At 41.3% G+C, this 13958-nt stretch overlaps 1 protein-coding gene across 1 annotated transcript in view; it reads right to left on the bottom strand.

Moving 5' to 3' along the window:
- Window positions 1–4339: 4339 nt before the first annotated feature.
- The window catches only part of LOC144155345 (uncharacterized), a 30171-nt gene continuing 20552 nt past the window's right edge, over window positions 4340–13958 (bottom strand). The window contains exon 6 of the mRNA XM_077686714.1: window positions 4340–13614. Within this exon, the coding sequence (XP_077542840.1) occupies window positions 13461–13614 (154 nt within the window). The 3' untranslated portion in view covers window positions 4340–13460. The remainder of the gene's footprint in view (window positions 13615–13958) is intronic.

The raw sequence follows: 13958 nt of genomic DNA, 5'->3' as shown, positions 1-13958 counted from the left end.
GCATTCATCTGATACAAGCCAACAACAACGAAAGAAATAGAAGAGAGCCGCTTTATTTCCTGCTGTTAGATGCGTGTGTAGGGGCCCGCTGCTTCGTGCATAGCATTAGACTGTTGAGTCTTCATGGCTTGGCTAACCTCGCTTTTACCATTAAATGCATTCTCTCTCTCTCATAAGAGCATCTTAAAAATACTTTTGTGAAGCCTACACATTTTGAATACTTATCGAGAAGCTCTGAGCACTGAACCTCGCAAATAAGCTAAAAAGGACTAGCTACACACAAGCACCTGACTGATGCTCTGAAGAAAGTTGTTCTCTCTCTCCTCGTGTGTTGCAAACTTGTGAGGGATACAGCTTAAAATTATTCAGAGGTGTCAGAAGCTGGCAAAAATAACTGAATTACAGCAAATACGCCTCTTAATGCACTAAATCATCAAAGCGGGTGATTTCTAGCACAGGCACTGCTGCCCCTCATAAGCGGAGTGTAGCAGACGACAGCGGCGCGAGTCCCTAAGCCGACGTCAGAGCCAGGGGGCGCCACTCAAACATCTCACCGCCAATACGCATGTTGTTTGCCCCTCAGGGGTAAGTGCCTGTCCATGAGCACATTCTGTAACTCCGGCTTTGCAAGAAAATGAGATACGAGTGGGCTTAAACATTTTTCATGAAACTAAATCTAAAAAAAGCCAGCACAGTAAAAAGGCTGGGGCTATCGCACGTGGTGCTTATATTGTTAGTATATTTGCATGAATTAAAGCCTCCATGTCTATTCCAATTAAGCATGGAGATTAACGTCTGTTGTGAACTACACGACAAGCAATGCATTTTTTTGTTGAAGGGGGAAAGTTTTGTTGGCACGGTTTGAACAACCGAGTGACTACAGTAAAGAGATCACTTGTCGCCCACTTGCTAGTTGGATGTAATCATTTTTAACTACTAATACAAGTAGAGTTATACAACTTTCTGGTGACCTTTCACACCATCCTACCATCAGTGGGAATCCTCAACACTGCAAGACAGATATTCCTCGTTTGCACTGACAAATGCCTTCGCATTTGATACAAGGGTTTTTGCTGTCTCACTACAGCTTCCAGTTCTAGTTCAGTGCTGTTCACTGCAATCTTTTTGCTGCGATAATAACCAGACAAAATGTCGCATAACTGTGACATAACTGTGACATAACTGTGGTACGTTTTAGATAAGTTGTATGTACTCATCTCGACAAAAATAACACCAACATTTTGTCCAGTGACGTGGTAAACCAAACACTCCTAATATGCCTCAGCAATTTCCATTAGCACTGGCTGTAAAAACACATTATAGAACTCCTATGTACTAACAAAACAACTGCGGCATGACCCAACGGTAGGTTATGGCACATAGACATGCAAGCTTAAAAAAAAAAACTTACTCAATGAATGGTGTAAAAGCAAAATGAGACAGAAAAAAATATTTTGGTTGTAACAGAGAAAAATACATTCCGGACATTGCCACAATAGTATTCAAGGGAGCTGTACCAAGAGCTTGCTCTCTCATAAATGCCCTGTACAAACAGTTGATATACATTTTACATGAACATTTTTTTTGTCCAAGTACACAGTATGAAAAATATTCTGCAGGCTTGTCACATAAGCATGCTTTTCCTTAGCTGAGTTTTCTGTTTGGCTCATGATTAGAGTTCTTGAGTTCAGAATTTATCAGCAGCTGAAGTCCTCAGCTGTGTGGAACGTACTGTACGCTAAAAGCTCCAAGAAGGTTGTAAATGTTTTACTCCTGTTTTGGCGTTAAGTCACCAATCAAGATAAAGGGGGGGAGGGGGGTAACCAGAATTCTGGGCTGAAGCAATATTACTGCATTGGAGTTTCTGGCCATAGTAACAATGTAAGAGAAGTTTACGCAAATACAATTTTAAGCCCAACTGTAGTCTGTTCCAACAGGCTGCGAAAAAGTCCATTCATAAAGCAGGCGGTGCAAACGTAAAGGCTTTCATAATTCACGGCAAGCAGTAGAACGCATTGATATAGTGATCTGCACTGCTGCTTTGACCTATGCACAAGCAAAGATTGGTTAGTACAATCAGAGCAGTGTCCGTACACAGTCACAACAAATACCAGTACATTTCAACTGATAACATTCTGTATAACTGCACACTTTTGCTTCAAGGCAGCACCAAACTTTTAAATCGTCAGTTTCGAGAATTTACCAAGAAAGAAAAAGGGGAAGTGGGGGGATGGGGGGGGGGGGGGTATTTGGGATTTGGGAAAAAGGATAGAAAGGGGGTGGGGGTAAAATGACTTTAGTTGGAACAACCAGCCAATAGAACCAGCTGCTGGACCTAGTATTTACAAATATGTGTACTAAATATGTACACTGAAACTGGCAAGTTGAGTATGAATTCTTATTCAGATTGTTATGTCATCTTAAAATGCCCTATTTCAATTGCCACGAAAAGACAGGACCATGCTGGAAGAAGTCATCTGGTAGTTGTTTTGTCGCGAGTCCTGAATAAAAAACAATAAAATATGGAGCAGATATTTTATGTGGCAAACATGAAACGTGCACTATTTTCTAATTTTTTTCTGCCCTAATGGTTGTACTTCTAACAAATCATGCTTATGGACTGGCTTTAAGAAAAAAGAGTGCATATCAATTAAAATTTGATGGCATTCATAAGTGCTCCAAGCACTTGGCAACTTTCGTAAAGATAACAAGAAGTAGTTCAAAGGCTAAAAAAGAAAGGCGTATATGTACACCATTGGCACCATATCTAGATAACACTACGGGTGAATCTCAAGCATACTATAACAGTAGTTAAGGCTATCACACTAGTCTAGCTTTTATGTAAAGCTGCCATTATATGAGCCTTACTAAGCCTCTGTAATATTTTAGTGTAGGAGAAAACAAAAAATACATTTATATGCAGGCATCACACCTGATGGCTGTAGACATATAATGGCGAGGACGATGTATATTGCACTCATGGTTGTCATGACTTGAGCAACAGGCATATAATTGTCGGTTAAAATAGTGCAGAACATGTGCAAAAAATATAACCGAGTCATTTCTGCACAATTCACACTATTCTGTAGTTCATACTAATCGTTGGATGCGGAAAAGCCCAAGCTTTTGGATCCCTCAAGCATGAAAAAAGGCCGAAATAAAAATATAAAAATTTTTGAGAAAATTCACACTAGTATCCTGCCTGATAATGCATGTGGAGTGCACATAGCAAGTACTAAAAGAAAAGTATGCCGCCTGTGTAGCTGCAACACTGTGGTTTCGTGAAATGAAGCAGTAATTGTAATGCATTGCTAACGATTGCTATGTGCACCCTAGAATTGTCCATACCTAATGAAGCAAATCAATTCCAGCCAATTTAGCCATGATTCATGGCATGAAAAGCAGTGGAACATTACAGAAGGACAAGATAAGTGCCAGTGGTTGAACAAGAATTACGATCCTACAGCTCGATTGTGTGCTGTTTGTGCCAACAGCCTGATCCATATAAAGACGCATATCTCCCCTTGCACGTGCAAGCACAACAAGCTACCCCCTCCTCAAACACTGGAAATATCATTAAGCACCACCAGTGCAATCTTAATTATCCTTACTAATCTATCAGCAGGCTGCACACAAAATGTATGAACACAATTAAAGTTGCCAGCTGGCTTCTCCATGCATAATATGCATGACTATGCGCAGAAGCAAAATTATTCGTACAAAGCATAAAACTCATCACACAGAACAGCTCCGTAGCAAGACTGTGAAATTACTTTCTGGCAGGTGGCAGCAATACATACATTACACCACAAGTGATGTGCTGGCACATCTTGCAACCGCTTCCTTCATTAACTTCATAGGCACAGCCTCTACTGCATGACAACCAGTCATTATATTCTGTTCTTGTCGCAGGGCCCAAACATTGTTCTATCCATTGCACTATACTTCCATAACTAAGATGAAAGTGCTTCAACAAAGCGTGCTGCTCCATGCACTGGTGCGAGCTACAGGCCTGAAAAGAATTACAGCTTTCAGTTTAACTGATATTGGGCGAGAAAATTCCTACTGCAACCACGATTACTATATGCAGCTTCACTGCAAAGGGAATGTGCTCACAACCACCCACGGGTTTGTTTAAACTGTACTGCATAGCTGGAATGATAACTGACAAGTGCTGCCCTTCTAAAATAAATACCACCACTAGTTTTTGAGCTGGTGCTTTGTGCAGCCACAGTCAAACCTATTTACTGAATAAAAGCAACAAACTTGAGGCCAACTAGAACAGTCATTTAAAAAATCCTGTAAAAAAACAGTAGACACAGCAAAAAAAAAAAAAAAAAAAAGAGCAGATGGGCTAATTTTCTGCTATCCTGTCTGCTCCTCGATCTTCCTTTAGGCCTGTTCTGTTTGCTTCCCTTCACATTTTTCCCCTTCTTGACTAAAAAAATACTGCAGTAGGTGAATCCACAAGTTAAGATCGAACCAGTTGCCAGGTGCTCGAGCTATATGCATACATTTTCTGTCAGCAGAATTTCCCTTTTGACATTATTGTTCTCCCCACAGCTTATGGACTCTTACTGTGCAACACAAATATCATGCAGTCTGTGTCGCTGAAGGTCTCCTCACAATTTAAAAACACAAGGTTCGTGTCGACAAAGGCACCTAAAAGTTGACACCTGCTAGGTGGTGCCTTTTTTTCTTCCATTCCTGTGTTTACACACAGTATCACAAGGTACTCTGTGCACATAGATAAAGTAAAAGTAAAAGACTGAAACACACAGAAATATATACAGTATTCACACAACAGTAAAGTTGGTGTGATGGGCAGTGGTTACACCTGCAACAAATTTCGTTAAAACTGTTACCATATTATTGTCACTATGATTAATAAGTCGGCCTCTCATCAGGAAACATGCCCAAAAGCGTAACCAATTTAAAAGAAGCCGGCATACTTCAGAAAGAACACTTTTTGAAGATTTAAAATACACAGTTTGCAATGTAAAATGGGACAAGATTAATAATATATACTGATTTCATTTCCCCTCAGCTGACAAAAGCTTTTTATTTCAATACAGGATGCACGAAACCATCATAATGAATTACAAATTTAGATCAAGTTATTGTTTACGTTGCTGATATTTCATCTCAATGTAAAGTATTTTTGTCCAGTATTCTTTCTTCCTCTAATAGGAAATGGCTTCATCACACTAAGTGATCAAGTAGATGGTTTCACTGACCCAACATTGCTAGCAAGGCAGCTGCCAGAACTACCGTTTTCTGCTATAGCAAAACTGCCCCGAGCTGGCCCATTTTCGCCACAGAAAAAAATACTTATGACTATATGGACCTTTTGAACATGTCTCAACTTGCTGCGCAGCACTTGTCATGCCTCCAGGTTTGAGAACCTAGGCATTCTGTGTAGATCTACTACATTCGCAATAAAAGTTGGCACAGCTTTACAGACAAAGCACAAGACAGATGGATGAGGCTGGTACTTCCCGTCTGTCAGTCTTGTATTTTGTTTGTAAATCTGCACTAACTTTTACCGTGAATACCGCGAACCCACTAGCCCAGCAGCACATTTTATCATGCCTGCTACATGAACATAAAATGTCTCACGTCACACAGACAAACTGTTAAAAATAAGGATGTTTCTTTTCATTGACTGACTGATTGTGGAGTTTAATCGTGCCAAAGCTGCACCTGGGCTACGAGGTGCGCCATAGAGAGGGGCTCTGGATTAATTTTGACCACCTGGGGATCCTAACGTGCGCCGAAATCTCAAAACACGGCCGTTTTCACTCCTCACCTGCATCAGAAGTTTCATTTCATGCACAAAAGCAGCTATTTGGTGATTGTACTTTAGTGTTTTCTTTTGTTTTTTGTGCACTGATTCATACTTTATAAAAAAGCTGGGAACTTTGAACGCAAAAGTTGTACTTTTAACCCCAAAGAACTGTGTTTATCTTCTGCACTCTTGCGGCAAAGTCAGGGGTACAGTGATGCTGGAATAAAGCATAAATGCAAATATCAACAATCAATGCATTGCTCCAGTAATACAATGTTTATAATGAATTTTCATGACGAAGCCAGGCCAATACTGTACCTACAAGCAATGAGGTCCTGAAATTTGCAGGCTGACATTTTTTGTGTTCCCGTCTTACTCGGACTTGAGTGTACCACAGATGATGTCAAGTTGCAGGGATGACACGAAGACAAACTTGATGCTTATTTTGGACAGCAGTGGCATGAGCCTTTCTGTACAGAATGCACAGTACCTCGTGGATCCTTGAGACGTGCCAAGCCATGGAGCAGTAATTTGAAATCAATGTTTCAGTGTGCTAAGGCTACACCAGAGTTCTGAGGTGCAAACAGGAATCTGGGCTGCTGGAACATCATCTCTCTTGATTACAAATAACATGAGCAGTGAATGTACAAACGCCACTGCCAAACACACAAAGCCAGACTGGCCAAACTGGAACAAGCGGGACTCTCCAAGAAAGCTGCTTTCCAAGGCAATCGATTACATAGCTGAAATTTCTGAGATGCCCAGCTGAGCCTCTGTGCCACATTACAAAATAAGAACACGCCCACCGAAAAGGCATGCAAAGACAAGCAAAACCAGCTTTTCGTTGCAAACTGCACAGCCAGTGCATGCCTCATTTACAAAGGCTGCATGAACCTTTCACTCATGACACTTTTGTGGGTGTCGTCCCCTACAATCATTGAACTCAGTGAGTGGGCAAAGAGGCACTGTACAAACACAAAGTGGGACCCTGACCATGCTCAGGTGCTGAGGTGTTGGTGGACATGCGACAACACCTCTTGCAACACATCTAAACTTGCCACTCATATTGTCTGGCTCTCTTCCACAACTGGTCCACACTTATACTAACTGCATAGGACTACATCCTGGTAATACCTGAGCATGTGCGATTTCTGAAAATACTGCTTATTATGGGGACCCTTCCAAGGTAAAAGGAAACCCCCGGCACTTGCACAATCTCTGCACAGCTGATAAAATCCAGATTTGAATACCGCCTAGACACGTGTTATTGGCCGGTGATCACGGCCACAGTTCTTTCCCCAAATGCAAGGTGCAGATAAGCTGTTATCACATCAAAACACAATCACTCTGTTTTTTTTTTTTGCAAAGCACTTCACTGAGGCCCTTTTCACTTATCATGAATCAATTCATTAAGCATTAGGTACAAGTACAAGTGGCCAAAACCTTTAAAGGGACACTGAAGTTATTCGTAAGCAATGTGGGATTGCTAGTGCAAATTGTAGTCTGGAGTCTCTAGGCCATGTTTTGACCACTCCTGCTGTGTTTACGCGACTTTATTCAGTAGAAAAATCAATTCGAAAATACTGTCCTGCTTTCTACATCCTCCTTGCCGATTTCCTATGACATTTTGTATGACGTCAAAACAAGGTGGCTTGGCTTGACCGCGCTAGTGCACGGCTTGCCGACCCTCCGACAGAATCAGTCGGCCCCGTGTTTAATCGGCCGGCCGCCGCTGGGTCGTCGCAATCTGTTCGCTCAGTTGAAACTAACCCACGACACGTGTGTGCCTGGCAGATTGTGCCTTTAGTTGGCAAGTTTGTTGCATTAAGCTTTAAGTTCAAGTCACTCCACACAAGTGCACATGCAACGCTTGAGTGAGTGAGTGAGTGAAAAGACTTTATTGGTATGCTAGCAGAAGTATTTAAGGCCAATTGAAGGCGGGAGAAGAGTCAGCGAAGTTAATATAGGTACTAAGGAATTAAAATCAACTGTTACTTTTATTGTACAGCGTAAAACCAGGGTGCAGAAAGTACTTTTTGCGCTGGGTGAACAAGCACAGTGGCCAGCAGCACGACCACACATTTGCGAATTGCTGTTCTGCCTAAGGAATTCAGTCGCTAGAGGTGAGATATTTGTGGGAATTTGGGGGACGCTTACTGCAGGAGCGTTATTCAAGAAATAGTTATCTAAGCTGCTTGGAATGCTAAAACTAAATAAAAATGTAAACAGGCTATAGAACATATACTTTATATTACCATTCCCGGCAGCGCTGGCTGGTGGCTGAGTGGTCTGGAACTCTAGGTCTGTTGATTTGCAAATCGCAAGTTCCAACGACAGCGCATTTTTCTTAAGTTGATTTATTTGTTTTCGGGCAATGTTTTTTATACTGAATTCACAATTTTTGTGCTGTAACGTTCATTTCTCCATGAGCGAGTTCACAGAACGCGTGCAGACTGACACTGACGCACTGGCAAGTTCTCGTTGGCGTGGTGTTGCCATAAGCACCGAATGCTTGCGGGCACAGTCCCAAATCGGCCGACCCTTGGCCTGGTGCGAACACGCCTCTTATGATACAGGCACGAGCAAGGCAAGCTCAAAAGGTGGGGGAAAAGCGCATCGCATTTGAGCATCTCCGATGATGCTGAGGGCGTTCATCCACTGTGTACGCCTCAGCTAGTGATCATTACGATTCCAAATCGTGCTGGCAGGCTTATCTGATGCATTTTACAGCTGACAACATGGCAGAAGTGCTGTATGCTGCCCGCCGTGGTGGCTCAGTGGCTATGGCATTGTGCTTCTGAGCACAAGGATGTGGGTTCGATTCCTGGCCATGGCAGCTGCTTTTCTGATGGAGGTGAAAAACAAAAATGCCCATGTGTTAGAAATTTCGGCACACGTTAAAGACCCCAAGGTGGTCAAAATTAATCCGGAGCCCTCCGCTATGGTGTGCCTCATCGCCTGTGGAGTGTCGGCGCATTCAACCTCATAATCAATCAAGTGCGGTATGCCGATTACTTAGATATTGAGAATGCCCAGCCAACGATAACGTCGGATGCAAAGCATGTTGTTTCACAGAACCGAAACTGAAACTGTTTTGAATTCTAATCTTGGACATTGTCCAATCACATCGCATCTTGTATGGACGTCACTGCTTTAGTTGGTGCGGCCACGCATGGTAGTTTTTCTTCTTTCACGCTTTATAAAATAAATATCACCTTATCCACCAGACAAACGATGAAAACTGCGCTTATTTGAGCCAGTCTATGCAATGCAAGCAAAAACAGAAGCTTGAAAAATTCACTTCAGTGTCCCTTTAAGGTCCTCTGCAATACAGAAAATACTATTTTTGGGCTCCCGCACAGAAGCTAGTATTACAGTAATGAAATCTTCTGGGAGACTATAGTAGTATATATAGAGACTATAACTCTTTTATTAGTACACTTTTAGTTATGTTCAATGCTTTCAAGATTCATCACTTAGCCTGCTTTAATGAATTGCCTAATACAGAAAGTACTGTTACCGTCAGCTTGGCTTATATTATGTGTGGCACCTCCTGCATGCCTTGTTCAGCTTGCACAAAAATTTATAAGCCTAAATGTTTTTGCAACATTTTAAGCACAATGTTAGTCCTATTCTGCTGTATTAAAAACAGAAATATTTATTTATAATGTTATATTAAAAATACAACAGCTAAAAACAGCAATAACGTTACTGCAATTTTCCTGAAATGAGTATTACACATTAGGAACACATTCCACTAGGCACTGGGAAAAAAAAAAAAAAAAACTCCAAAAACAACATTGTTCATAGAGACCAGAAAGCTCCACTGCTTAATTAACCGCTAGTAACGTTTGGAAGCAGGTCCTGTCAATATCCAGTTCGCCTATTATGCTCCAGGGTGGACATCTCAACAAAAAGCCAATGCTTTCTCACAAGATTCACTCATTGAGTCATGCTTATGCACTTACCATACAACACCCTATTTTTACACCTTTTTTTAAAGGCAGGTGTATGTCCTTTTCACGCAGCTTGCTGATGAACTGATTACTAAGCTCTTCACATGGACCTTCTCAAAATGAAAACTCTACAAAAACAGTTATGTGCTATTTTATGCTAAGCAAGTTGCTTCTACAGGAATTGCTTCTACAGTTTGCTTACTCCGATCCTAGGCTCCTAAACAATGGCCTTATCTTGGCATCAGAACACTACAAGGACAAGGATGGAGCTACTGTTCTAACTGTAGAGTGGCTTTCGGAAGCAGGCATCGTGGATTCATTCTGCCCCCAGCCATCTCGTATGGGCTGCTAAAAAACAGCTCATTGATTTCAGAGTGAGAACCGCTCAAGTACGATTAGACAGCTCTGCTGTTCTAATCTTACAGCCAGCAATGACATACTTCTGTTCTCATCAGCAGAAATTGAAAGTGCTATTACAACAAAGTCTAGTTCATAGTCCTCACTTGCTATAAAGGTAGCCAGTTTATTTCCCATGCCAAGATGTTTAGTGTTGCGCTACTCACTTAATCCGTGCTACCAACTTGTACTTAGCTTTCAAGTTTCTAAGTCGGATACAGTTTAACCAGGCTCTACTATAATAGTAAATCTAAAAATACTGAATACCTTTTACTGTAGGGAACATGAAGAGGACAGCAGAACTTTAGTATTACCTATATGTTATTTACATGAAGTTTGAAAAAATACTTTTAAATATATATACATAATATACATATAATATTTGTATAAAACAAGAACTCGATAAACCTGGTTGTTGTTGATCCTAGCAAAACTCTGCCACTAATACAGATTTGCTAAAACAAAAGATTGGGCAAGTTGGTACATTAAAAAAAATAAGCGGTGCAAAAACGACGGAACACAAGAAAGGAAGAACTAACAGACACAGCACTGTGTCTGTTAGTTTTTTTCTTTCCTGTGTTCCATCGTTTTTGCACCGCTTATTCTTTTTAGTACAGATTGCCATCAAAAGATTGCCTTGGTTTTGCAAGACATTCCACATGCAGATGGTAGAGCGAATATTTATGTTTGACCTTTGCGCAAATGTGACACTCTCTAGCGGATACTATTGCTGTTTGGTGTGAGCAACACTAATGTCCTTTAAACTCCATAAGCAGGGGATCAGAGCAATGTGCCGCAAAGCAGTCATTAGGAAGCGCATTTAGAATTACGGAAAGCATTCAGGCTACATTATCATGGCAGTCTATGGTGCCAGCACTGGTTAGAATTTTCACACCACTAACAGGATGACTACACTACACCAAAATCTGCAACTGCAATCCATAGCTGCCAAGCAAACTGATCGCATGTGCACTTCATAATGTCACACGCACAGTTTAAGTACACTGTGCATGAATAGTGGTACATGGTGTGGTACAGTGCTATAACAGCTAAAAGATTGTTTAGAAGCAAATAAGATGCCCTCCCATATTTTGCAAGAGATTTCCACAGAGGATGTAAAAGTAACCAGATTCGATGGTGTGAGATTACAAGTAGTTATGCGCATAAGCAGCCGAATATGATGGATTACAAGTCAGCAATGTTATTCCAGGGTTGATTGCAAGGGCATGGTAATCCTTTGAGCCCCCTCAATCAACGATGCACTCCTTTTTCTGGAGGTGATGATACTAGAGCTTCACCAGACCAGCCATGCAGTCACTGCAATTACAAGCTGGGAAAGGGGTAGTTCTTAGCAGTGTGCTACTACAGTCAATGAATCTTCTGACTATGGAGCATTTACAGGGTACATATGGGTGGGCCACTGAAAACGCGGCTCTTTGGGAATCAGAGCCTCTGTTTCCCAGTGTGCTTCCTCGTGGGGCTACAGAGGTGCGCATACAAACATCAGCTAAATAACCGAGGGAATGTTCATGCATCTATTGTTAAACTTTCACTCTAAAAATTCCTGTTAAGCACCTTTTGGGCACACAAGATATCGGAAATTTGTACTACCTTAGTTGACGTAAACAGTTAACATTATGGTATCGTGTCAATGGAATGCGTAACTATGATGGACTTGATATAGAGCAGACTTTTGTTGAGACGAACTCATGATCAAAACAAGCACACACCTTTGCCTCTTTGTGAAGGACACAATAGAAAAATTGCATGCATTTATGGTGAACGAATTTGCCAGGTTCCTTTAGTTCACCTTAATGAAAGTCTCTGCATCGCAAGGATTAACAAAAATAAAATGTGGTAGAAGCAGGCAACGCGTGCACAACTGCTTTTCATGCATCTGTGCAGTCCTCAGCACGTGGTCATTTGACCACAAGTCCTTCAAAAGGCATAATGTAATACTGGCATGCAGGAGAAGAGCACACATGCTCTTGTACCAAGAGATCCATCAATGTCCTTACAGTTTTTTCATGTGCCTTCTGCTTGTTTCTCCTTCTTTCCCATTTAGAACAAACTAAACAAGTGAGATAGTGCATTGTTTGCCCTAATGAGTAGGTCTCAGTCGGCCACACGCATGGTAAGAGCTCTCGGAACTTCATTACCTTCAGAGCGGCCTCCTGTGAGAACATTGCAAGCAAAGAAAAGCAGCCGAAAACTGAAGCCTTTCATGTCATAGTTATGGTTGTGACTGAAATGAGTTGATAGGGATAGCTTGTACATTACTGCATGATAAATCCTGGTTCCTTTCCTTGTACTGTTGTGCTATGCATGACAAAGGTAGCTGAAGGGCTTATTGGCACTGTTTGTCAGCGACTCTGACAAAAACCTGTACAGGCAGGCCCTTTCTTACTTAAAATGCTGCTTTGTCTGAGAAGCCTTTCATTGCACCAGGTACCTGGCAGTTCACAATTTTCCATCATACATTTTTTTATTGTCTGAAGGCTGGTTTCCACAGTGGTGGCACCAGATAACCGACTGCCTTGTACTGCCATGCTCACTTTGATTTAGTTGTGTAAGTCTGCTTTGCTGCCTGCCCAGTTAGTGGCATAACCACAAGACCCGACAGACTTCTGATTTTAGGAAGCTTCCTTGATGATTACATTTCACATACCAATACAACCAGAGTGCCTGTGATGGAAGTACTGTTTATCCAATGCTTAATCTACCTGAGCTCATAAAAAGCAAGTCTCACAAACTATCATGTGAATTTTGTCATTAATGTAATGCATAACATAAGCAACTGTTTTAAGAAAGTAAAGTCTTCTCCCTTGAGTGTCACACCACAGAAACATAATTCAGGAGAGAGGGAAGTCATCTGTGAAAGAACTGCTACAACCTTTACGAACTTCAATACTCACTTCTCTGTTGTGTGCGCGTTGCACATTACCTGGCCACCAAATAGCCCAATTTGTCGTAAAGCTATACTCTTGGTGTCCCCAAGACAAATAATTTTGATAGAGGCACACACTTAGTCTTGAAAACAAATTTGACTATGTCAATGTAAGACAACATGTTTGTGTGATACACCCAGTATACTTTAGCGCAGTAAGTGCCACCTTTTAAACTAATTTGGTGGCTTGTAAATCAGAAAAATGTGTTCACGTATCTGGCTGGAGTGCCTCCCTTCATCGGCACTAATGCAACAAGGTCAGGCTTGGCTGCACTAGTCATTTACAATACGAGCACAAACACATTTTCGTACTATTCCAGTTACTAATGGCAATCAAAATTTTGTGTCTCTGCATTACTTGCCGCAGAGTGTGTTAGATGGATGTTGCAATGGCTTTGGAATTTGTGTAAATAGGAAACTCGAAACAAATGAGACATTTGAAGCAGGATGGCACCTCCCTGTACAGCCCTGGTGGCAATGGCAGCAGGGGACTGGTAGTTCGCTTGTAGTGCTGGTACTCTTCCATGCTGCACATAGAAATTACACACCACTCATCAGGAAACAAAGAATAACAACACAACTGATATGAGAGTCTCTTATGAGGAAAAATAACTCCCAAACACATCCCATGGCAACTTGCATTCATTCAAATTTTTGATATACTTTTGTGCAAACGAGTGCATTTATAAAGATAAATATTTTATATCCAAGTTTTTTGCATGGCTTTTGCCATAAATGCAGCTATCTTACAAAATAAAAAAAAAGAGATTACACTATGCAGCCAGACAGTAGTGCATCGTAATGTTTTAACTTCTTTTCTCGAAAAAAGCTCCACTGAAGCACATTTGTGTTTTTCGGTTTTTTTTTTTCC

Source organism: Haemaphysalis longicornis, unplaced genomic scaffold, assembly GCF_048455015.1.
Source record: "Haemaphysalis longicornis isolate Haplotype H1 unplaced genomic scaffold, Haemaphysalis longicornis Haplotype H1 scaffold_1, whole genome shotgun sequence".
NCBI classification, from domain to species: Eukaryota; Metazoa; Arthropoda; class Arachnida; order Ixodida; family Ixodidae; genus Haemaphysalis; species Haemaphysalis longicornis.
This window is presented reverse-complemented; position numbering and strand designations above follow the sequence as displayed.